At 35.6% G+C, this 26,412-nt stretch overlaps 4 protein-coding genes across 4 annotated transcripts; all 4 read right to left on the bottom strand.

The window, feature by feature from the left end:
• Positions 1–982: 982 nt before the first annotated feature.
• On the bottom strand, positions 983–4,342 carry LOC306843367 (small nuclear ribonucleoprotein Sm D2-like). The gene is made up of 3 exons (XM_079374814.1): positions 4,241–4,342; positions 3,639–3,818; positions 983–2,210 (listed from the first exon to the last, which is right to left on the bottom strand). Coding segments are annotated over exons 1-3 (357 nt in total). The 5' UTR covers positions 4,243–4,342; the 3' UTR covers positions 983–2,035.
• A 9,716-nt stretch (positions 4,343–14,058) lies between these two features.
• On the bottom strand, positions 14,059–15,192 carry LOC306842945 (forkhead box protein G1-like; the record flags this gene model as incomplete). Its single annotated transcript, XM_079374162.1, has 1 exon — positions 14,059–15,192. The coding sequence occupies one exon, from the start codon at positions 15,190–15,192 to the stop codon at positions 14,059–14,061; it is 1,134 nt and encodes a 377-aa protein (XP_079230288.1).
• A 941-nt stretch (positions 15,193–16,133) lies between these two features.
• pglyrp5 (peptidoglycan recognition protein 5) lies at positions 16,134–19,483 on the bottom strand. Its single transcript, XM_079374161.1, has 4 exons — positions 18,764–19,483; positions 18,492–18,687; positions 17,261–17,379; positions 16,134–16,982 (listed from the first exon to the last, which is right to left on the bottom strand). The coding sequence occupies exons 1-4, from the start codon at positions 18,804–18,806 to the stop codon at positions 16,798–16,800; spliced, it is 543 nt and encodes a 180-aa protein (XP_079230287.1). The 5' UTR covers positions 18,807–19,483; the 3' UTR covers positions 16,134–16,797.
• Positions 19,484–20,414: 931 nt separating this feature from the next.
• On the bottom strand, positions 20,415–23,018 carry LOC306843125 (DNA-directed RNA polymerase II subunit RPB9-like). The gene is made up of 6 exons (XM_079374411.1): positions 22,842–23,018; positions 22,710–22,764; positions 22,444–22,517; positions 21,313–21,387; positions 21,184–21,235; positions 20,415–20,770 (listed from the first exon to the last, which is right to left on the bottom strand). Exons 1-6 carry the CDS (start codon positions 23,000–23,002, stop codon positions 20,708–20,710), a joined length of 480 nt encoding a protein of 159 aa, XP_079230537.1. The 5' UTR covers positions 23,003–23,018; the 3' UTR covers positions 20,415–20,707.
• Between the last annotated feature and the right edge of the window lie 3,394 nt (positions 23,019–26,412).

The raw sequence follows: 26,412 nt of genomic DNA, 5'->3' as shown, positions 1-26,412 counted from the left end.
TATCTAAAACACACTGTAAATACTACTGTAATCCATTTTAAAATGTTTCTTTACCATTCAATCATTGATTGTACTCACAAGCAGCTTTTGCGAAATTGATATTTTTCACAAATTTATTGTGCGCCAGGCATAAATTCAGTAAAAGCTGTACAATTTGAAGTATCGTTCATGTCCATATGGTGTGGTAGAAATTATGAGCTTAAGTTTAATACTTACAATATCATAAAAACAATAATATTTTGAAACATTATTACAATTATATAACAAGTGTATATATATTAAAGTTTTATTTATTCATGTGATCAAAGCTGAATTTTCAGCAATTACTTCAGGTTTTAGTTTCACATGATCCTTCAGAAATCATTCTAATATACTGATTTTTTTACTAGAAAACTTTTTTTTTTTACACTATGGAATTTTTTGTTTTGTTTTGTTCTTTAGGATTTTTTTTTGATGAATATAAGGCTCAAAAAACAGCATTTATTTGTAATAGAAACTCTTTTGATGAATTTAATGCATCCTTGCTGAATAAAAGAAACCAGTCATAAGGGTCAATTTTTCAAAATTGAGATGTATACATCATCTGAAAGCTGAATTAATAAGCTTTCCATTAATATATAGTTTGTTAGGACAGGAAAATATTTGGCCGAGATACAACTATTTGAAAATCTTGAATCTGAGGGTGCAAATCTAAATACTGAGAAAATCGCCTTTAAAGTTGTCCAAATGAAGTTCTTAGCAATGCATAGCATATTACTAATCAAAAATTAAGTTTTGATATATTTACAGTAGGAAATTTACTAAATATCTTCATGGAACATGATCTTTATTTAATGTCCTAATGATTTTTGGCATAAAAGAAAAATTAATCATTTTGACCCATACAATGTATTTTTGGCTATTGCTACTGACTGGTTTTGCGGTCCAGGGTCACATATATTAAAATAAAATACTGACCCCCAAGCTTTTGAACAACAGTATCAATTTCTTAAAATATTTATGAGAAATAAATATAGTGATGAATGCCTAATCAAACATTAATTAAATTACTAAATCTGATTAACAATTGATATAACATTTCAAAGCAGATCCCATGTTTTATCCAGTTTTCTATTAAAACACATTAAAATAAACGAATAAATAAATTTAATAAATAGGACACCAGTGGATAACAATAAGCCAAACTGATCCACAGTGTTACATTTTCACTGTTCCACTGAATATTTAAGTAACCTGACTTCCTGAGACTGTCCTCTCAGGTCAAGTCCTGAGATAACCCTTTCATTCATATACTTTAAAAACACAATTAAATCTAGAGTTTTTACCATGGTAAACCCCCTTTTTTAGAATGAGAAAGCTCATTCAAATTTTTCAAAACAAACATTTGTCATTTTCAAAAACATTAGAGAAATCAGTTAAAAGAAAAAGGTAAAGCGGCTTTTAGTACGAGGGGTCAGCGGACCCCACGGTGGAGGGCAGGGGTGTGAAGTGACAGTCAGCACATCTGGTCACATTAATAATGCAGAGAGCTTTAAACGGCAGTTTGTCACTTATTGAGTGCTGCCTGCTGAAATCTACACTGACACCCAAGCTGCTGCCAAGGGACTCTACCAAATGAGAGTCGGATGGAGGGAGGGGGACACAGAGGATGAGAGGGGCACCAGACAGCAAGGGAGGAAAGAGGGCAAACAGCAACGTGAAACTTTTGTCTGATGAACGGTTCATTTCTGAAAGAATCATGCAATAGATTTTGAGGTTTGAATATCCAAATGTTTATTTAGAAAAAAAAGCACATTTTTATACAACTTAAACAAAAAAACGGTTCAAATGGCATCTTTTCTTTGACCAGACAATGTCTCATAATGATGCTAAACATTTAACTGCTGCAGCACAAGGCAAACTATGTACTGTTCCTCGAGTGCAGAAGACTTAATTTGCTCAAAGGGATAATTAACATGGTCAATGAGAGCTGAGCTGGTGTATGAGTGTCCAGGAGATCGCCTGTACTTGAACAGACGTGTTACAAACTTTAGGTTTATTTCCCGGTGATGAGTGGGTTCCTCAGCACCACAATGACTGAATCGCCTCTCAGGAACATCTTTGAGATGTATCGATCCTTGTTCACTGGCTTGGACTTCTTCTTGCCCTTGCCACTCTTGGGCACCTCCGTCCACATTTCTTTCACATTCTCTAGAACCATGTTACAATGCCTGAAAATCCAGAGAAAAGAGTGAGGACTTAAATGATAAAAACGCCTATTTTACCACATGTATCCAAATATGATGTGACCCCATACATTTTTCAGTAGCTGTTTATCTGCAGCTGAATTAAAAGCATGTGTCTTTAATTCAATCCTATCGGAGGTGATGGAAATCATAAATTATATGTTAAAAAAATAATAGCAGCGTAAAGTGCAATTACAATCAGATTTGAAAAATTTGTATGCGATATGATAGTATTGTGCTACAAATGTGCAAATGATAAGAGCTGCTATATACTTACTTTCTTGGGGGTAAAAAAAAAGGCAGCAGCTATTTGAACTAGAAAGATGCTATTTACACTGTTAAAATAGCAGGATTTTCTGCTATTTATATTACTTATTGCAAATAGCGGCAATTATCTGCACCTCAGTATTGTAGTACAGTATAAAACAGTACGCAATAATAGCGTATTGAGTGTAAATTATAGTTTTAATTCAAATTATTAAATGGATGCCACCTTATTGGGACAATAAAGCCCACCCTACACCTACCCTAACCAAGCCTTTATTTTCAACTTTTTGATTTCCTTCATTTTTATTGAAAATTAATGCCTTTCCGATGCGATATGAGATTTGAAAAGGGAGAAAAAATTTCAGTAAAAGGCAGGTTCGAACTCGGGTCGATCGCGTCAAAAAGTATTTGACTTACCATCTATGCCACTGAAACTGTTGCTAAATCAGCGTCTTTTTTAGTCTTTACTACCTCAATTACATGTTAGGGGGCAGAGTAATATATATATATATATATATATATATATATATATATATATCTTAGTGCATGTATAAGATGAAATATCTGTGTCTATTATATACAGTAAATGAGTAAGAAAAACTGTTATAGTTCAAGCTGCAAGGGTTCTCTGTATAACACTGCATCTATGCATATGTGCAGCTGGCTGAGGAGAGAGCTGTAATCTGGGTCTGTATAAAAAAAATGTGTTTATTGTGTTAGAAACTTTTTTGAGGATGGCACACTTGGCATTGCTTGAGAATCTTGCAGTACATATTGTAGGCAAGAGCATGTCATGCGTTTACTAAAAGTGATGAAAGGCTGTAAATGGAAAGCCCTTACATGGCAATGAATTTGGTATGTTTTATGCAAATTAATAACCGTACTCACTCACTCAAGGACACTCAAATTCATAAACATTAGAACAAGGCCAAGTACAAATCCTTGTGCGTTTATACATGCTGTGAATTGGGATGAAGTTTTCTTGTGCATTCAAATAAGAAATAATCCACACAATTATTACTGAATGAGACCCAGCGTCTTGGCAAGCTTTTGTGTCTTATAATATGTGTATGAACAGTGTGTTAGGATCGACAGAAACGTGGTGTGTAGATACAAAGAATATGATAACTCAAACACATCAGGTACCTGTCGAATGCCTTGACTCTGCCCAGCAGCTTCTTGTTGTTGCGGCAGTTGATCAGAACCTGTGTGTTGTTCTTTACAGACTGGGTGAGCACTGAAAGCGGACCGGTGTTAAACTCTTCCTCCTCTCGCTTCTGGAGCTCCTCTGGAGTCATCTCAGATTTGGGCTTGGTTAACAAACTCCTAATAAAGAGAAGAAGGAATTTCAAGAGTTAAACATGTCTGAATTTTACAGTGTAAGCCTATCTACAGGTAACGTTACTAGCTGAAAAATACTTAGCGTTGAGTGAATTATATGAAGAATGTACACCTAAAATACCACAAATCTAGAAGCCTTCTTTCTTGTTTAAGAAATAGCGATAAACATTAAACACTACAGTATAACGATTCCGAAATATAGTGCAGATAAGAAAACAACGAGAACAAATACCAATAACCAATCAATTGGACAAACGAAAGACGTGCATTCACTAGCATTGTGGCTGCTAGCATTAGCATTAGTCTTGCTAAATGACTTCTTCAGCAGCCATAAAACTACAAAGCGACTATTTCAGTCTCGCTCAAACACTTCTAATGATATACTGTGTGCAGAAGAGTTAACTTACATGTTTTAGTAGGTTTCCGCGTTTCAACTGTCGTCAATGAAATGAGAGACGCTGCACACAAGTACCTCACGTTTCCACAACGATAAAGTCACTTCCGGGTCTAGGCCGCCTTTCTCAGCAGTAAGTTCCGGTTCCGGTTTTCACCCTCAATGTAAAGTTTTTAAGTTTTATATAGAATTGTATTAGGTTTAGAATTGTATTAAATTAAACTAAAATTAAGAATTTATTATATCCTGCATTTTATACAGAAATATAAAATACAATTAGCAACAGCAACAATAATAGTAATATTGTCATTATTAAAATAAGGTAATTTTTCTTGAAAACACTGCCGTTCAAACGTTTGGGATCAGTAAGATTTTTAATATTTTTTAATGGAGTCTCTTATGCTCATCAAGGCTGTATTTATCTGATCAAAAATATTATTGCAATTTCTAATATTGGTTTTCTATTTTAATATACTTTAAAATATAATTTATTTCTGTGACGCAGCGCTGAATTTTCATCAGCTATTATCTTCAGTCTTCAGTGTCGAAACTGCTGTGCTGTTCAATATTTTTTTGGAAACTATGATACTTTTTTTATTATTCTTTGGTGAATATAAAGTTCAAAAGAACAGCATTTATTCAAAATAGAAGTCTCTTTATAGATATAAGTCTTTTCTGTCACTTTTTATCCATTTAACACATCCTTGCTGAATAAAAGTATTAATTTTAGTAAAAAAAAAAAGAAAGGAAAAGAAAGGAAAAGAAAAGAAAAGAAAAGAAAAGAAGAGAAAAGAAAAGAAAAGAAAAGAAAAGAAAAGAAAAAAATACTGACCCCAAACTTTTGAATAGTAGTGCATATAGTAACACAAAATAAACACTTTTAAACGTTTTATTTATCAAAGAATCCAGAAAAAAAGTATCACAGGTCCAAAAAAAATATTAAGCAGCACAACTATTTCCTTTTCCAACATTGATTATAAATCAGCATATTAGAATGATTTCCGAAGGATCATGTGACTCTGGAATTATGATGCTGGAAATTCAGTTTTTATTCACATGAATAAATTATATTTGAAAGTATATTAAAATAGAAAACTGTTATTTTAAATTGCAATAATATTTTAAAAAAAATGTTTTTTTTTTTTTTTTTTATCAAATAGATACAGCCTTGATAAGCATAAGAAACTTCTTTAAAAAAATCTTACTGATCCCAAACTTTTGAACCACAGTGTTTAGTTACTATTTACGGTTTTTCTCGATCGCTAACACTCAATTCATGAAACAACTCACCATTTTCTCACAACTATAAACACAATCTCAAAACTACACACCAACTTGTGGAAACTTCAAACTTCCAGTTCAAAATCAAATACTTTAGTCAAAAATGTGTTCTCTTTTGTCAGACTGATGATACACAACCCTGTCAAATACTCAAATATTCCTGTCTAGAGAACACTAGTGAGATTAATTCAAAACACTGTTACAAAAACCTTTTGGGAAATAGGAATCCTTTTGCTAGTCAATGTCTGTTACAGTACACAGCATAAATAGAGGGGTGCAGATACAGTAGTATTCAGCAATAAACTTTACTGTCATTACACTACTGTAAAGAGAACTTACAGTAAAGCACTACAAGAGAAAAGTTCAAAGACCAAACAACTGAATATACAGTAAACACACATTGGAGTACTTTACAGAAAAAAATAAATGAATAAATAAATTAATTCATTCCTTCATTCATTCAGCATCCTCTACCAATTTGCATTACAGTTCTTAGTCTTCTGACAAAAGACTTCTCTGCCTCCCCTCGACAGTCGTCTCTCAATTCTGAACAAATACAGTAAATATTCCTTCCGACAAGTCGTGGCCTAATGGTTAGAGAGTTGGACTCGTAATCCAAAGGTTGCGGGTTCGAGTCTCGGGCCGGCAGGGATTGTAGGTGGGGGGAGTGAATGTCCAGCGCTCTCTCCACCCTCAATACCACGTCTGAGGTGCCCTTGAGCAAGACACCGAACCCCCAACTGCTCCCCGGGCGCCGCAGCATAAATGGCTGCCCACTGCTCCCGGGGTGTGTTCACAGTGTGTGTGTGTGTGTTCACTGCTGTGTGTGTGCACGTTGGATGGGTTAAATGCAGAGCACGAATTCCGAGTATGGGTCACCATACTTGGCTGAATGTCACTTCACTTCTCACTTCTAAATGTAAGGACTTGGCTACAAATCAATTCAACAGTAATGATTTTGAGGGAGTACAACCTGTGCTACAGTATTTACTGTACATAGAATAAAGAATAAAGTTCTCTCATCTGAAGTACTGCTCGTGTGTACTGTAACTATATTGTATGTGTCAGTAGTATTGAAACCTTGTAGATGAGCCTGTAGGCCAATTTCCCTCGTGGTCAGTTTATGCAGAAGAATTTGCCTCACATCTCTTGCAGAATGACACACTGCATTCAAAAGATCACAAACACATCTGAAAAGCAAACATCTGTCTTACGTTGCAAACACTTTAGCCTTAATAATATATTTTTGGATATGTCATATACACACAGTAATTCAAAACCTAAAGCTCTTCTTTCATGAGCTCCTATGTACATTTCTGTACAAGATTAAAAATAATTGGCAGAGAGTTGTTGTAAAGTTCACGGTAATCACAAAAGCAAGATTGAAACCAAACTATTTATTTATTTATTTATTTTTTACTGTAAGCATTTGTGGTTGTGAATTACACACAGTACGAAAGAAGAGAAATACATCAACCATCTGTAGATGGACAGAAACCAAACATCATTTGGAAAAAGGTGAAACTGTAACAAATTGCAGTATAATATACTATTTTATACAATATAGTCAGAATGTCTTCTTACAGTCAGCTGTACTTTTGTGCAGTATGATAACCCACCAGACTGTGATCAATCATGCAATGCACTGCAGTAAATAAATGCTAAAATACATGTTTTATAGTATACCTTATGTTATGCTGAAATAGCTATTATGGGTACATTAGAACATGTCTACATTATAGTAGATTGTACATACCTGTTCTCATTTCTTGAGGTTTGAATTATGCCCGCCACTGTAAATCGACTCTAATTAGGCTGGACTGTCTGTCCAGCCTCTCTCATCATTAAACCGTGGTTGAGCACATGATCAATGACAGTAGCCCTAATCTCATCAGAGACCACTCTTCTTGTCCCTGTTCTTCGTCACCTTCCCCATCCGACTCATCCTCTTCCTCCTCTTGCTCCGCTTTGATCTCCTCCTCCTCGAACTCTGCCTCGTCCTCTGGCTCTCCCTCCAACACCCCTTACTCTGTTTGCATTGTTTGCAGCTATTGTTCAAAACCTATAAATTGACCTTTGGCCAATTTATAGGCCTATTCTAAAGCCATGATTGTTTGGTGCTAAGTAAAGAATAGAGTGTTTGCACATGTGAGCAGTTAGTGTGAAACACTGATGAATTAGTGTGGCATTTTATTGGTTGTGTTTTAAAAAGAAAATCAAGATACTTCCTGTTAGAATTTTGTGTGTTACATAGAAAATTGTGTGCTGTGTTTTGCAAAAACTGTTTTAAGGAATTGAAAACTGAGTCAAAGGCCAAAAATTAGCGTATGGTTTTGTCGTTCTGGTGTTTGAGTGTCAGCTTTCAGAAATTGTGTGACAAGTAAAGATTCTGTGTGTAAGCAGTTGGAAAAAACTGTAACACACATATTGAATAGTTAATCAAAATATATATTGGTCATAAAGTGTTTTTGTTTTTATATACCGGTGGGTACTTAAACCTGAATACACACAGACTCATGGGGACTTGTGTCACGGTGGGGACCTAAATTGAGGTCCCCACGGGTAAACAAGCTTATAAATCACACAGAATGAAGTTTTTTGAAAATCTAAAAATGCAAACAGTCTCCTGTGAGGGCTAAGTTTAGGTGTAGGGCAATAGAATATACGGTCTGTACAGTAGAAAAACCATTACGCCTATGAGGATAGTGAAACAAGTGTGTGTGTGTGTGTGTGTGTGTGTGTATGTGTGCTCTGAGACACTATATGCTTTTACTGCTTTGCTACTTCTGCTTCTTTTACAATATTTTGCTGTCATGAAACGGAGCAGCCTGATCTAGTGATCTGCTTCATTGAAGTATTCATGTATGGATAACAGAAGAATGTGTCTGGCCTCTTAGCCGTGGTGTGGGGTAATATTAATGGGGCAGGGGTCAGGTGTGTAGACCAAACAGACAGCTCTTTGTTATGTGTGATGACTGACAGGGATGACGGCTGTATGATGTTTGTGAGACAGACAAAGATGTGTGTCTATACGACGCTTAAACTCCAGGGGATTGGCTTACTGCTTAGAGACAGGCGGGCGCCCGCGAGCCACTATCCCACCCATGTGATTTCACAGGGTGGTGAGTTTGCTTGGGATAATCGCACCCTATAGTGTGGAGATTGGAGGATCATGTCTGTGGAATTGGTTTACAAAGCTTAACTATCTTTAGGAAATGCACACCGAGCCCCGAGTCTTTCAAGTACATCGGCTTATGTTTTCACCTCTCCAGATCACTTCCTTCCTCCCGGACTGGTTTCTCTCTCAACTTCCAACAAGCATCTTTAGACTCTTACAAGCGCTCTTTACAAACAGAAACCAGAGCACGGAATCTAACCGTGATCAAAGTTGTTCAAGGAGAGCGGCTGTGCTTTAAACCTCCTTCAGTCTATGTGTGGGTTTATTTAGCTATATTTTGGGGACAATATGTCCCAAGAAGTTAATTGAATTTGATATACTGATTTGGTACTCAGTTATTTTTGCCTAGTTATTGATATTTGTTGTTATTATTATTATTATTATCAAAGTTAAAAACTGTGTGGAAACTGATACATTTTTCAAGATTCTTTGATTAATAGAAAGTTCAAAAGAACATTTATTTGAAATAGAAATATTTTGTAACTAAGAAAATGCTGTTTCTGTCAGTCACGTAATGCTGAATATTAATTTATTTATTTCAGCGTTGATAATGATAAAAAATATTTCTTGAGCACCAAATCAACATATTGGAATGATTTCTGAAGGATCATGTTGCACTGAAGACTAAAGTAATCATGCTGAAAATCACAGGATTCAATTACATTTTAAAATATATTAAAAAATAATACAGTTCCTGTTTTACTGTATTTTTAATCAAATAAATACAGTCGTGGTGGGTATAAGAGATTTCTTTAAAAAAACATTAAAAACTGTTCAACTTAATTATTTAACTTTTGTATATAGTAGATATTTTATTTTAGATTCTAAAAATTATATTCATAGTTTATAAGATTTCTCAAAACTCCCCTTTGCAGATATTTGTGGACCTCCTCAATTAGAGAAAATGATTAATAAATAACACTGAGAAGAAAGAAGAACTAAAACCAGTCAAAAATAAGAGTATAAATGAGATTTATACAACATATCAATACTGAATAATTAAGCTTTCCATTGATATGGTTTGTTAGGATCGGACGATATTTGGCCGAAATACAACTATTTGAAAATCTGGAATCTGAGGGTGCAAAAAATTAAAATATTGACAAAATCGCCTTGAAAGTTGTCCAAATGAAGTTCTTAGCAATGCATATTACTAATCAAAAATTACGTTTTGATATATTTACAGGAAATTTACAAAACATCCCCATGGAAGATAATCTTTACTTAATATCCTAATGATAATAATAAAAGTTAATTAACAATAACTAATTGTAGTGTAAATGAAATGTCTGGTATGTCCATTTAGATTGCCTAGTCCACACTTTATTATTATTATTATTATTCAGTGTGGCCACAGAAAACGCCACAAATAAATGTGAAGTTTGTACTGTACATCTGCCATTCTATAACTGACAACGTCAAAGTAATTTGCTTTGGCTTCACTTATAAAAGCCAATTATTTAATTTTTATTTTATGAGTTGCAAGTATATAATAAAATGTGCAAACCACATATTTTCTCAAACTGAATGGGTCTTTATACAGCAAAACATTTAACTCAAAATGCTTGAAAACCTTGAAGTTTGAAGACCGTCGTATGTGTGTGTGTGTGTGTGTGTGTGGTCTAACACATGTGTCAATGGACTCCTACCAGCTTCAGGGCATCATGTGGAGAAGCACATGCTCAAAAGATTTTGATTTATATCTCAGCTGTTTCTTTTGCAGGCTGTACATAGTGTGATGGAGGGGTGTAGAAATCGTTATTCATACCTGTCAAAGGGAAGATGACACTTATTATGCAAATTAAAGGAAAATAGTATCAGTGTACAGCTGCGTTAGGGCATCTCTACACCTGTCTGTTTGTTTACCTCTCAATTTCTCTCTTCATTTCACCCTCTCATTGCCCTGCAGACAAATTATATAATTACTCAGCAAAAGTTACGGTTATCTAGTTTGCCAAAAGTTTTCCAGTAAGGTTACAGTGAAGCTGTCCTGAGAGGCGTCTTTACACGTCTGCGTGTTCCTGCTCTTCTCAGGTAATATTGAGAGGTGAGGTGAAGTTCACCAGTGTTTAATGTAATGTAATGTGTAGGGTTGTTGGCTGCAGTAAGCCTAATATTCGCCGTGTATTCTACCTTTTGACAAATGTTAGTCATAAAAATATGCTATTCCACTTTATTTATAGTTGTCCTTGTTACAGTGTAATTACCGGAATATTTCACCCAAAAATAAAAAAATTACTAACAATTTACTCACTCTCAGGCCATGCAAGATGTAGATGAGTTTGTTTCAGTGAATGGGTGCCGTCAGAATGAGAGTCCAAATAGCTGATAAAAGCATATAATACGTGACTCCAGTCCAACAAATTATGTCTTGTGAAAAGCTAAGTGTTTGTAATAAACAAATTCATTATTACAATGTTTTTAACTTTAAACCATTGCTCCTGGACAAAATACGATTCTTCTATCCATAATATTGCTTTCTCCAGTGAAAAAAAAAAAAAGTTGTCTCATCTGAATTAGGAGAGTAATATGCACAGATAAAGCAGTGAGAGGAAAACAGGGTATGGACTTTTTCACTGGCCAGACACTTTTACTTCACAAGACATTAATTGATTGACTGGAGTCATGTGCAGATTATTCTGATGTTTTGATCAGCTGTTTGGACTCTCATTCTGACGGCACCCATTCACTGCAGAGGATTTATTGGTGAGAGCGTGATACAATGCTGCATTTCTCCAAGAATTTACAGCATATTTTCATTTTAGTATCATGTAATTATGCATCATTTACAGTTTTAACTAAGTACACATAACATGTTTAACAAGGACAGTGTAAAAAAAAAAAGTGTTAATCCATTTATAGCTGTAAATGAATCTTGACTTAATTTTTTATTTTCTGAAATTTAAATTAGTATTTTATACTTAAAAGCAATTAAATATTAATTGTTATCAATTCAATAACAAGTAAAAATGAACAGAATGAATATAAGTTTATTTGAAACACATATTTGGAAAATGGCACAGACTTGGTGGCTTGGTGAGGGCATGTAAGGTCTGCTCATCGGCCCTTTTTGTGAGGTGAAATCTGTACTCACTAACTGGTTTCCTTGGTTCAAGGGCAACACATTTCATCGAGCTCACTCAATTACCGCAACTTGTACAAATGTGAAAAACCACTTGTGTCTATTTGAAGTGGTGTAATATGATGAAAGTCATTTTTTTTATTTCTAGTGTGCTGTGGTTTAATTCTCTCTCTTTCTCTTTAAATTTCCTCTATCATCTCTTTTTATCTCTCCCCTCCTCAGCCATTTGAAAAAGGAGATCCACTTCATTACTGAGCTGAGGCTGTGATCGCACTCTAGGGACCCTCAGACATTGTGTATGTGTGTGTGTGTGTGTGTGTGTGTGTGTGTGTGTTTGGGAGATAGAAGGGGAGAAAGATGTGAAAAACAAAGCATTGTACAGTATTTTCAGATTTGTTCTATAAACTGAAGCTAGACCCGTTTAATCATATTTTATCATTATGCAACACACATATAAACCATTGCATAAAATATCACATTACATGTGAAATCACAGGCCTGGTGACCTACTAAATTCCCTAAATTCTCTGTATTGTTTAATAAATGGATGATCTATTCATTCAGGATGAGTTTTAAGAAGGCTGTATGTGAAATCCCAATTTTCCAAACCTCTGCTGTGCATTTTAGGGGCTTTTATCGGTTCTGTCCTTTATAAATCAAAGCATATTACAAAATAAACATTATTAAAAGTAAAAAATGTGTGTATATACTGTATATATAGTCTTGCAGATGTGAAATAAAAATTAAAAAACATAAAACTAATAAAATGATAACTTATCAGAACATTGTTGCATACAAATTTTTAATATGCGAAAAACTACACCTGTCTGCAATTTGCAATTGCAGTGGGAAATTATTTTATTAAATAATTAATAAACAATTAATTGTCAAGAACAACAAAGGACTGTTCCTCCAAAACATTTATTTCCTTTAAGTGGATACACGTTTGGGACAAGACAAAATTGCAGGCCAAGACCTGCAGGCTGTGTAAAGCTAATTTATTGTATGAAATATTCACACAACCAGGATCATATGAGTGGCTGTAAATGCTGAACAACACGAAGACACCTGACATATGGAAAAGCACCAGACAGAATCATGCAGTTAATCTTTTAACATTGTACATACATGTCACCCAAACTACTCTGCACCGTCTTAAAAACAAAACAAAACAATAAAAACCTGTTCTCAAAAAGGATAGCATCAAAATGAGACACGTGTTGTCAGCAGAACAAAGATTGTTTCCTTTAGCTACTTCCTTTTTTTTTTTTTTTTTGAAGTGCACTGTTTTTAAGCTCAACATGTTGGCATCATTTGCTTAAAATGCTTTAGGTAACTAGTTTTGTTCCAGTGAAGTTTATGTTTTATTTTTGAGACTGAAAATTGCAAAAGAAAATTGTGTTTATTTTGGCCACAAATATTTGGCCTCACGAAAAATAAATGCATAAAAAGGTTGGACGTGAACTTATTGTAAACAATACATTACAGGTCAAAATAATTGGAATAATTAAACTTTTTTAATGTTTTTGAAAAATAAAAAGTCTCTCAAGGCTGCATTTATATGATGAAAAATACAGTAATACTGTAAAATATTATTATAATTTGAATATATTGTAAAATGTCATTTATTTCTTTGATGTCAAAGCTGAATTTTTCATCAGCCATCATTACTCCAGTCTTCAGTGTCACATCATCCTTCAGGAATCATTCTAATATGCTGATTTGCTGCTAAAGAAACATTTCTGATTTTATTCAGCATACACATTAAAATGTTACAAAAGTTCCTTTTTCTATTTCAAATAAATGTTGTTCTTTTGATTTATAAAATAATTCATTTTTTCAAAATTGTATCGGTTGCTACAAAAATATTAAGCAGAAAAAACAATGTTTTCAACATTGATAATAACAAGAAATATTATTAGCAATTGAGCACCAATAATAATTGATAAAAACTGACAACCAAATCAGTATATGATATTAGAATGATTTCTAAAAGATCATGTGACACTGAAAAATAGATGTTGAAAATTCAGCTTTGCCAGGAATAAAAATAAATTACATTTTAAAATGAATATTAAAATAGAAAACAGTTATTTTATATTGTAATAATATTTCATAATACCATTTATAATATAATTACTGTTTTTACTATATTTTTGAGTAGAAGAGACTTCTTACAAAAACACAAGAACCTTAATTATTCCAAACTTTAATAATAATAATAATAAATACTTTAAAAGATAAAAAGCTTTTTTTTTATCAAATGGCCGGAAAAAAAAATGCAAGCTTTTCAGTGCATTGAAGTGGCTGTGTTAAAATTAGGAAAATAACTGGGAATGTCTGTACATAGTCCTCCAATGTATTCAGAAGAAGGAGATGGCTTTCCCGGCTGTCCCGAAGGAGATGTTTTGGAGAGGTATTCCTCCTGCGACCAGGGTGACAGTCCCGCTGTGTGAGGCACCTGGTGAGAGTAGAAGTAACTGGACTGATTGGAGAGTAAATTAAAAGAGCAGGGCGCGGAGAGAGGCAGAGGCACAGACGCAGATGTGGTGAAGGAGGAGGCGGAGGTCATCTGTTCACAGCCCATCCCATAATAAGCTGCCTCATGGCCGGACGGGAGAAGGAGTCTTTCCGCTGCGGGACCGACCGAGCTGAAGTGACGCGAGCTTTGGGACAGAACCGACGCGGCGTAGTTGTTGTGGTGCGCCGCGGGGTTCGCCTGGCGATGCTGGAGCGTCACGAACGGCGGCACGGGCCAGTAAAACGAGCCGGCGAACGCGAGCCCGGCGGCGTTGGAGGACATCCGCGCGCCTCTCTTCATGGCCAGCTTGGCTCGGGACGCCGCGGTAGACCGGCGCCTGAGTTTGCCGGTGGTTCCGCCGATGAAGACATCATCACTGGACGGGTCCAGCATCCAGTAGTTGCCCTTTCCAGGATCGTCGTAGTGGCGCGGGACCTTGACGAAGCACTTGTTGAGGCTCAAGTTGTGTCGGATGGAGTTCTGCCAGCCCTGCCGGTTTTCTCGGTAGTACGGGAAGTTGCCCATGATGAACTCATAGATGCCGTTGAGGGTGAGCCGTCGCTCGGGGCTCTGGCGGATGGCCATCATGATAAGCGCGTTATAACTGAACGAAGGCTTATCGGGTTTACTCTTCTTCTCCTGTCCATCAGTTCCTACACACTTTGGCTCTCCAACTTCCTCTTTTTTATCCGGCCTGGTCGCTAAGTCGTTCCGCTCTCGAATCGGCTTGTCTTTCCCGTCGTTTGGCTGATTGGAGCGCGCAGGCGGCTTCGCGGCGCGGGGTCTCGGGGCGTCTGGCGCGGCGGTAGCGTCGGTCCTCGCGCGCTCGTGTCGGAGCAGTAAGCTGCTGATGCTAAATGAGGACTTGTGGAAAAAACCCACCGGGGCTTTTAGTTCCTCCATGTTTAACGATACAAACGCGCTCCAACAGAACTTAAAAGTTCAACCAAAGTGGCACCAAACCCCTTAGAAAGCGGCCGTTCATTCTTCAGAAACGCTCGATGAAAACAAAACAAAGATCTGATAAGTTTCCAGCACAGGCAATCTCTCTGACTGATCAATGAACTCGAAGGCTCAATTATAACACTTCGGAAGCCGGTGAAACTCAAGCCTCTCACCTGAGACCGCCCTTCTGTTTACGCATCAGACTGAACGCCTGTCAGAAACGAGCGAGGCAAAAAGATGTTATGTTTAGGAGTTCAGATATGCCACAACACTTGGAGATGTGAGTAAACAAACAGTTTAGGATGGACACGATGAACCCTAATCTCTGGAGGATGCCCTCCGTGTCTTGCACTTATAGTGCAAAAAATACAGTAGGCCTATTGCCTACTATATAGGCCTTCTGAATCAGTTTAGGCTACAAGTGTTGAAACACATTTTGTTTTGTCTGTAACTCTTGCTTCAGACTTCTATATAATGTATTCGTCTGCTTCAATGTTGTTTTGCAATCTAGGCTACTTCCTAAACTGTAAATTAACGTCAAGTACAAAGAGTGATTTCTATTTAGAGTGAGCTGTAACATTAGAAAACACGCGTTTAAAATTTAGCACATAAAATTAGGCCTAGACATTCAATTTAGCTTTATGTTAAAATGCTTGAAAGGCAGATGTTATATATCAAATGAAACAAGATAAACTGATGCCGATGATAGCATTTTTCATGCATAGAAGAATTGAAGAATTTGCTTCTAAATGTTTTGTTCTGTAATTCAGAATCCTTTATGTTTGGTTTCAGTGCTTGCATCAATGACTAAACACACTAACAGATGAAGTAAAATAATGATATTTGTATAATTATTAAATACTAACAAGTATAAATTAGGTGAAAGAAGAAATACAAGTAGGGGAAATAATAAATATGAGTTTAATGATGAAATCACAGACACAAAGATGATCATTGATTGTACCTCAAAAAAAGGCACTGATGCACAACATCAAACAGACAAGTCATTGGGACAAAAAGGCTTCAAAAAATAGAAAGGTGTATTTGCAAACCCTGTCATTTTCTAGGAGAGTTGACACCCTCGCTTGATTGGCCACACCTGAGTACTAATTTATTGCACATTACTGTCCAGTCCATTTGAGGTTTTTCGGTATGAAGAAATGATAGGCGCAACTTAACTGTGATTTTGGAGATTTCAAGTCTAGTCTTCAAAGAAATCATCTGTAAAATATCCCTCAGCTGAAGGGATTTCCATTATAATTTCTATTAATCTTAAAGGGATCAAACAAGTTGAATTCTCTTACTGGATAAACAGAATTTTCTATTTTTCAGAATTTGTTTTTTCCCAGTAGGATCTTGTTTGATTGGACTCTTAATTATGTCCTTCAGAATTGGTTCCAAATTTTGATAAAAAATCTATCCATTTGGATACGTTAGGAAATTTTGACAAGGGATTTTAACAAGGCACACAAGAAAATGTAACACTTTAAATCAAAAATAAACCTATCACACATTCACACACACACAGCAGGGATTTAATGCAACTTATCCACAGAAAAGAGGTCACTGGCTTTGTAATTGGTCTCTTAGTTTTGGTAGTAGATCATATAAATTTTTCCCTGGACACTCAGTTTTTGCCAAGTCTCTGTGTCCCACAAGCACAAAATTGGGCTGCACATGACCGTGAAGCACTCCAATGTGCAGCAGTCTCAGCAGAGCAGACAGCGATGCAGAACGGGGCAATTCATCTACAGACAAACAGAAATTTGCTTTATAATGTGTGAATTTTGGTCCATTTGTATTGTATAGTTTGCATCATTTAGACAAGGTGTTACTTCATTGCCAAAGTGCAATTATATTCTCTATTTCCAATTACATTCCCTATCTATCTCTATTTACAAATCCACAAAAAAAAAAAAAAATCACAACAGAACAATAAATACAGTCATACATAGCGTGAAAACCACAAAGAACAATGATTAAAACATGAAATTTAATGTGATAATATAGGTATTCACGTTCTCACCGTTGAAGTTGCCCATGAATGCGATGCCAACAGAATTGAAGTTGTGTTCCTTTGCGTGGGCCCCTACAATCCCCCATCCTCGCCCTTCATACACCATCCCATCTCCAGAGATCAGAAAGCTGGAGTAAGACGGACAGAGCGGATGTGTAAAGTATAGACTGGAGTCAGCCTTATGTCAGCAGAATTTAAACAGGACAAAACTTTTTTTTTTTTTTTTGGTGGGGAAAAAGCTAAAATACGTGATTATTTAAAAATAAAAATAAAACCCTTTAGACACAATCTTGATGATCGTTTATTGTTTTCTTTTCTTTTTTTCCCTTTTTTTTTGGTCACATGGGAAAATGACTTCCTATATGTTAGTTTACAAGTCACTGACTTTCATGTGGTGGACAATTATGAGTATTGTGGATATTCTTAATATTTTAAAGCAAAATTGCTTTACTGTTTTGCTTTTATTTGGCTATTGTTTGGCTATACTTATGCTATTCTGTCTATTAATGACTTTCTTTATAATATATATATATATATATATATATATATATATATATATATATATATATATATACATCCAGAAATGTATCTTTTTTTAATTCAGAAATTGAAACCTGCTCTTCATTGAAGACGTCCTACAAGTAGCCTAGTTATTTGTTCATGTCATTGATCCATAGCGTGTTAATGAACGATATTCATATAACAAATATTTCAAGGAGAATTCAGAAAATACAATTGAATGACCTTTTTACGTCCAAACAAAATTTATCTACGAGCATTTCCACAAAATAATAACAGATTATATAGGCTATGCATTGGTATTTATTACATACACTCTTAAAAATTAAGGTTCTTTATTGGCATCAATGGTTCTAGGAACTTTGAACATCCATGGAACCTTTCAAATACAGAAAAGTTCCAAAAAGTTTAATTCTTTAGATTTTTTAAATGTTCTTCAAACTTATTATTTTAGGAACTGTTCACTGAAAGGTTCTTTTGGGAACCAAAAATGGTTCTTCTATGGCATCAGTGCAAAAACACCCTTTTGGAACCTTTATTTTTAAGAGTGTAATGTATTATTGTATAACTGCTTTATTAGTAATAAAACAGTTTCATTTCTGGATTATGACGGACTGAAATCACTAAACTACAGATTCCTGGGGCTTCAGTGCCCTTTAACACTGTGATATAAAGAATGGTCAGATATGAAATGTAATAGTGTTTTGTTATAATATCTTACTTGTAACCGATATCGTCGAAGCCCCTCTCCTGCATGTGCATGTGCTGGATGTGCGCGAGCTGAGAGACGCTGTCGCGCGGATGCGCGCAGTACCGGAGCGCTGTGTGGTGAACGATCACTGTCTGTGCAGGATTTTTCATCTCTGTCCTGTCCCGAGCTTCCACGGCGTTCCATCCACGACGACTCACTACAGCCACTGCAAAACAACAGTGCGTTCAGACAAACATGCTAGAAATGGCATAGGCAATATGCGCACGGACGCTTGCTTTTACCTGCGTTCATATCCACGGGTTCTCCAGGTGTGCGTCCGTCCATATCGGCGATCAACGTTTCTTTCAAACCCGACGAATGCACATGACCTGCAAGCTGACAAGTTTAGTAGCCCTGAATCATGACTGGGAGGGACAAATATGTTGAGCTTCCGCGTACTTTCCTGTCTCGTGCAGATTTTCAGGTCGGCCTACTGGCAGATAGGAAGAAACTCGACTGCACGGGCTTTTTATATATCATAATGGAAATGCCACTATGAATAGGCGATATTTTACCATTGCAAAAATAACAGAAGTGACAGCTTGGCAGAGTTGCATAACGTAAAATGAGGCACTTGCATGAATGCTGTGCACACTTACACAACCACTTCTCTAAGTACAATGGGAAAAAGTCAAACCTTGTGATTATTCTCTTGCTGATGATCAATTAATTTGCACTGTGATTCAGCCAGAGAGAGGCACGAGGCTGTCAGTGGAAATCACAGCCGTGCAGATTTTCAGAACTACAGCATGACTTTGTGAAATTGCTTTATGTAACAAGGAATCCATGCAAAGTATCTTACGCTTGAGAAACATTTTACCTGACGGTGGAATTACGCTTTACAAACTTTCCAGGGGTAACTCGGAAACTCTGAGCTCAAGTTTTGAGTGTCAAACAACAGACTGAAAGCTGGTCAGGAACAGCTCGAGTGGAGCGGAACGATCGTTGCGCAGTCACTCGACGCAGCTGCATTCCGGGTTTTCACTTAATGCTCTCCAGAAAAATTTCACTTAATTGTTTTCCCATCTGATAAAAACTCCTGTCGTGATTTTTTTGTGGTTTGTACAGCTACAGAATATAGTCAAACATCTTGTGATCATATATTAGTTGAACTGCTGTAATATTTCACTGTGAAATAACAAAAAGAGAGAGCCTTCTCTATTTTTTAACAATAGTCATTTTATAAGATCTTCTCAATACAAGTTGGTGAGGATGGAGCATTGGTTGCGTTTCCCAAACTCAAAGCAGATACAGAGTTTGTGTGGAGCAGCATTATTGTGAACCGAGCTGCTTCAAGACACTGAAAACAACAGATCATGAGCTGTTTGTGTGTAAAAGAACACAGTGCCACACTTAACTCTGAAACACAGCTTAATTAAATTGCAATTTGATAATCACACAAAGGTTCTGTACACACTGCTTAGAATTTCTGTAAACGCAGTTGTCACTACCTGTATTTGTTGGGAGTTAATTCGGTTGTCACCTCCGTATTTTAGTGAATTATGTGAGTACGGAATGCGATTAAGCACTAAAAGGTGAACCGACAACCAACTTTAGCTGCGGTGTGTATGCGGCCAAAGCCATTTCACATTTTGATTTTTTATTCATATAACTTATATATAAATATATTTAATATTTTTTAACATATTTTGCTTAAATATATACATGCATGTGTGTGTATTTATATATACATAATAAATATACACAGTACACACGCATCTCTAATGTAAACTAAAACTTTTACTTTGGATGTGATTAACCGCGATTAATCGTTAGACAGCACTATTTAATTTCAATTAACTGTGCAGCCAAGCCGCCATTGAATAAAAACTGTATTCAAACTCAAAACTATAGCTTAACTTTTCAAAATAAAAACTCAACTTTTTTTTTTTAAAATATTTTATTACAAACCTTCAAAAAATACACTGTGTAGAATTAAAATGAAAAAACTATAAACACTTCAGGTCAAAGGATGAGTGGATGGTGTTTGTGCACTAAAAATCACAACTAAAATTAAACACCAGTTTATTCCCAAATGCATCAGTGACCTAGTGTTGGGGCACAGAAAAGATATGTCCACTCCACAACAGACGTCCTCTAAACTGAGAAATAATGTTCAGGAATGGAACTATATTACGCAGGACCCCAGAACACCTCATCTTATGTCATTCGTGGCTTTATCCTGCTCATTCGGTCCATCTGTGGCCGCAGTGTGGGGCAGTACATACATAGTAAAGCCTCATGGCATCCTGCATTCAGAAAATCAAAACATGTCAAAGTTCAATTTTATCCTTATGCTGTAATTAAAAATATCACGTATAGGAATTTATTTCTTGCAAACACTTAGTACTGGTCACAAAATCTGTCATGTAGATACAATGTATAATGTGAATGGAAAGTTATTGTTTGTAGATGAAAACATTGTTCAACAAAAACTTTTAAATTTGAGATTTCTGGAGTACATTTTACAAGAAAATACTACTTCAGTGTGTCTACCTCAAAATTGTTTGTTTAATTCAGTGTGTCATTTCTTTGTAATTATTTGTGATCTTTAGCAGCAAGTTGTGAAAACTGTTTTTATTAGTAATTTATTTCAGTTATCAAAACACATGGATCTGAAACTGCTGAACATCAGCAGAAACAGTGATTGTGCTGTCATTACCTCAGCCTTCATGCTGTGAGACTGGAAGAACACCGCCTCCTTGTGGCCACACCTAAAATCAAATTAATGGGAATTACAATAACACCATTTTAATATATATCTACATCAAGAAACACATTTAACTCTCACTTTGGGCAAGGGTGGTCCTCTGTCCGAGGCAATGTTGGATCTTGAGCCACGTCTGCAATAATCTGAGTGAGTTCACTGGCGGACAAGAGAGTCAAGGTTAGAGGTTTCTACAAAAATCTTCAATAAACATTATAGAATAATCCAGATTTGTGTTTTTAATTAATTATAGGACTATAGAATAATTAGGACCGAGTTGCCAAATTTTTGATTCAGTCTGTGCTGTTTTCTGTTGATGCATGAACAAAACTTCACTAAAAATTACTTGTCGCACACCTACCATCTAATAATAGCATTCAGCTTTGTACCTTTTTATGAAACAAAGTATCAAGTTACCAATTCAGTCAGTTTCATCGCATAGTTAAAACAATAAATGCTATTTCAATGCTCTTTAATTTGCTTTCTGGCATGACAGATAGTTTTATCTTTGTGCTCTTGACTACTTGCTATAGCATGAAATAAACAGGAATGAACACCATTCAGAAGGTACGTTAAAAGATACAGAACAACTTACTGAAATGCATCCTGTCTCGTGATCGCTCAATCATTGTTTCAACCACGTCGACGTCGATAAACAGCTTGCAAACAATGTTACGTAACATTACATTTACCTCAGAAAAGCCATTCAATGTTTACACCTAGTTCTAGTCAACTAGGGAAAAAAATATCTCTAGAGGAGCAGTTTATTAAATCTATGCATCATATTACATATTCATTATATATTTACTTAGCCTGTTAGTGATGTCTTATTTACTGTATGTTTGAATAAATCTGTTATGAAAAGTTATGACTGCCTCTATTTAAATATTCATAATTCCACAACAAATTGAGGGGGAAAAAAAGCATAATTATACAATTAAGAATTTGATTGGATATTTTAGTGCTAATTATTATATCTAAACAGCAACTGAATTTAGACTCTGTTGCTAATTTTAACCTTTAATATTATAGTAATATACCAACTGACAAGGTTCTCTGTCGCATTAGTTGAGAGATTGTTTCCTGAAGAAATATTGACATTTACTGTATCTGATATGTCCAAATTACAAATGAATTGATATAGAATGAAATCGACGCAGCATTAGCTGAGAGCAATGCATGGTCTCTCAGTAAATCAAACGGTGAGATACTCACTCCACCTCATGGGTGATTTTGTTCACATAGATGCAGCTGTTGTCGGCTTCCTGCTGATAGTCGCAGTTCCTGCACTGAAAACATACATGAACACCAGACTTCTGTTCAACCACTTTTAACAAACATCAGCCTTTTTAAAGTGAGCTTAATATTTGACTGTAATCATATGCATATGTTAGATCACATCTATCACAAAACTGTATTCATAATTCAATGCATGGACTGAAAGGACAATTAATACACAGATTTGGCGAAAAATAACTTACAGCATAGAGCAGGATGCGGTTTTCTTTATCCTCTTTAGGATACAACATGTTATTACTGTATAAAGAGAGAGATTTATATAAGACCAACTACTGCCATCAAAACAAACAGAGACCAAACTCATCTAAACTCACCACTCCTGACAAAACCTGATACCCACAAAACCAGGTTCATACGAGCCACCTTCCAAATCCATTATAAAGTCACAGAAAGGCTTTAGAGACAGTAATAAGGGTAAGGGATAAAGGATAAGAGCGGTCTTCCGCTCGATCCAGAAACAGAAGCTTGTGCGCATGCGTGACCTCTTCTTCTTCTTCTTCTTCTTCTAGGATTTAATGGCGGTTGGCAAACCAACTTAAAAGGTGCATTCACGCCACCTACTGGAAACACAATGAATAGGAAGCTTAGAAACAAGAAAAAAAAGATATCCTCTTGATCAATCCTGTTTCCTTTAAATAAACAACTAATTCACGATATATTCTTAATTGTTTAGGTCCATCACCTAACAAAACCTGGATTGACATATCATTTATTTCTAAATATCTTCAAGCTTGACGTCTCTTTCATAAGCCTCACATTTTATCAGAACATGTTCTACATTTTCTGTTCACCCACATTTCCATTCTCATGTTGTCCTATTCTATGTAAGCACTGATTTAATAAACAATGTCAAATACACATCCTCTGTCCTGTTTCCAAATCTTCTTCAAGTTCAAGTTCAAGTCGATTATAAACAAAAATAGAGCATCTGACTATACATATACTATAAATACTATACCTAGCTGCCTAGATTTGATACTGACCTGCAAAGTATTTAAATTGCATTGTAATATCCTATGGAATTGCTAATATATGTATAACGTATATCTGTCTGTAAACTGATGCTTATGTACCCTCTCGTCTTTTTTCTTCTTGTTTCTCCCTTGTTCCCTCTTGTTCAGGCATGTGTGTGTTTTACAAAATTGCACAAAGTCACACTTGAGATGTTCCTGGTCAAAAATGACTGGCTCACAAAAACAGCTTAATCTCTTGTAATGCTATATACTATATATCACCATATATAAACTTATCAACTTGTATATAAATATATCGTATATAATGTTTGTCAGCTTGTTTTCTTTCAGTAAGGACAGGTCAAAATGACCGGAACACAACGTGAGGGTCAAAGAGAGCTCATGCTTTCTTTGGGAATAACTGGCGTTTATGAATACTGAGACTGAGGCTGTTAAGTAATTTGTTTTGGTAGGCTATTTCAAACAGATACAAAAAATGTATTGTATTTAATTTTGCACCATTATTTTGCAACACTTGAAGACATACAATCGGTCATTCCTTATAATGTCATCTAGACAAGAGTCTGCAGTCAAATTTCATGTTTGGATGCACATTATTTTGTGATGTACCACTACGCGACACAGTGCAATATCATTCTTGGCCACAGGGTGGAGACAAAACCAAATTTACCAGAAAACATATCTAGGCAGCTCTTCATATAACAAGTTTACTACACACTCAGAAACACACTAATAAATGCTAACTCTATCTTTCAGATAATTATAAATTATAATGCATTAAACTGTTATGAAAAATAAAAAAGCATTCGGTTAACACGTATGTACTTTAAAGGACAAAAAAGAAAGAAGCACTAAAGAACAAACATCCTCATGCTATTTCAAGCTCCCAATGGAGCGACATAAAATCAGATCTGTTCCCGAACCCCTGCTAGTCCACCACCGACAAATAAGTAGTTCATAATCTGGGAGTCTGCTGTGCGGTCACATTTGGTGCACAGCTGTTGTCAAACCCATTTCAGACCACATAAAAAGAAGATGATTTCTAAAAAACTGTGGCGACAAATTGAAAACATGGTGAAATAGTCTGGAAAAACATTCTTGTGTCAGTCAGCAATAGCCTTCAATATCCTCCAGACGGACAATCTACTTCATTTTTCCCTTTAGAAATGATCAAATAAGAGAGTTATGAGCATTATGGTATACTTCCATGAATTCAATTACATTTTCATGAAATTTTAAGAAGCTACAGTGTCCCCAAAATGATTTGAAGCCTTGTGACTAGAAACATTATGTAAAAATGACTCAGAAAAGAGAAATTAGTTTACATTTGTAAGTGTGTAGCATCACAAAATCGTATACTGCACCTTAGTCTTTCTTCTCTTTTTCCCAGATTTAAGCTCCTTTGCACTTTTCGGCACTGAATGTTTCTGTGGACATGCGTGTTGAAACCTGGATTTTTACTGGAGATAATTTAGCTGTCAAAAAGATGGAAAAATTATTTACAATCTCATTTTACCAAACCAAAAGTGGGACACAATTTTGATCTTAGAAATGGTATACAGGTTCACATTCCACATGTGGAATAAACTCCAAAATGTAACATCTTTGCATGAGGCCACTGCTGCCTTATTAAAGTCGTATTTCCATATTTCTATAAATCCATACCTGCTTGTCTCTCTCTCTCAGGGCCTCTAAAAGCACCACCATCCACCACCATTTCCACCATCTTCTCCAATGTGATTCTCACCAAGATCCAGTTCGGTTAGCCAACTGGAGAACTTAACTATACTGAAAGACATTTATAGAAACACATACAGTATAATGACACAGCTCAAACATATGTCATATTTTCTCAAAGAGCATCACTTGATGAGACAGGATCGACAGTTCAGACATATGGTAAAATATTTACTCTGGGTGGCTAATCCAGTCGTAAGTCTACCGTTTAACAAAACAATTAACACAAACATACTGAAAAACAGTAACAGCTGTAAATGATTTTGATTGTAAATGCTGACAGAGTGTATTTTAATCAGTGTTAATTAAAAATATTCAGTGTGTTGCCAAAGAAATCAGTTTCTGGTTCATTTCTAACATTAGCCAAAGTTGTTTTGCGCCAAAAACAATGATAGTTTAATTGTTCATGATCATTTTCCACTCTTTTACAGGAAGCAAAGTAGCAGCGTAACTAACAGCAGCTCCCTATTGTGTTTTCATGCTGATTTCGACAAACTGTGGTTATATACAGTAAAAAAAGTGATTATTTCCTATATAATATAATATATCCAAATTACTTTACAACACCATAAACTACTTAAATGATTTGGATTCAGTCAGATTTACTGAATAGAAACAGCTGTTTGTGTGCCTGTGGACAGGTGTAGGGTGTGTTTTGGTAAATGACTTATAATACCATCAAATAAGCTATGCACGAGATCTAAATATATTCTTACAAATTAGCATGGGTCTCTTGACTATAATTATATTTTTTAAATGTGAAAAAGTATAAAAGTTAGAGTATCAGCAGGTACCTTCTTGAGCCACGGCACAACATTCAGGTAAAATGGGCCAGCTGTTCAGTTAAAATGGGCCAATATAAAAAGAGAACAGCACAGGTAATTTCAGCTTAAATCATTTTATTTTTAACAGCAAAATTTACACTATTGTCTTTAGTGTGCCATAGCAACACCATAAATGTATTTCATTAAATAGAAAGTTGAATTAATATTTAATTAAACAATGCAGTTAAAAATGAACTGATCATGTTGTATAGATGTGTTTCTGTGCATTGGTGTCTTTTGTGTGCATGTATGTGTGTATGCTTGTATTTATTTTTTTAAGACTGTTAAGATTTTGTATGGATACAGTAGGCCTGTAAACCTATTTTCACACTCAATTTCTGTGTAAAAGC

The sequence above is a fragment of the Barbus barbus genome (assembly GCF_936440315.1).
Source record: "Barbus barbus genome assembly, chromosome: 23".
Classification (NCBI taxonomy): Eukaryota; Metazoa; Chordata; class Actinopteri; order Cypriniformes; family Cyprinidae; genus Barbus; species Barbus barbus.
The sequence above is the reverse complement of the archived record's forward strand: the minus strand, read 5'-3'. Positions and strand labels throughout refer to the sequence as shown.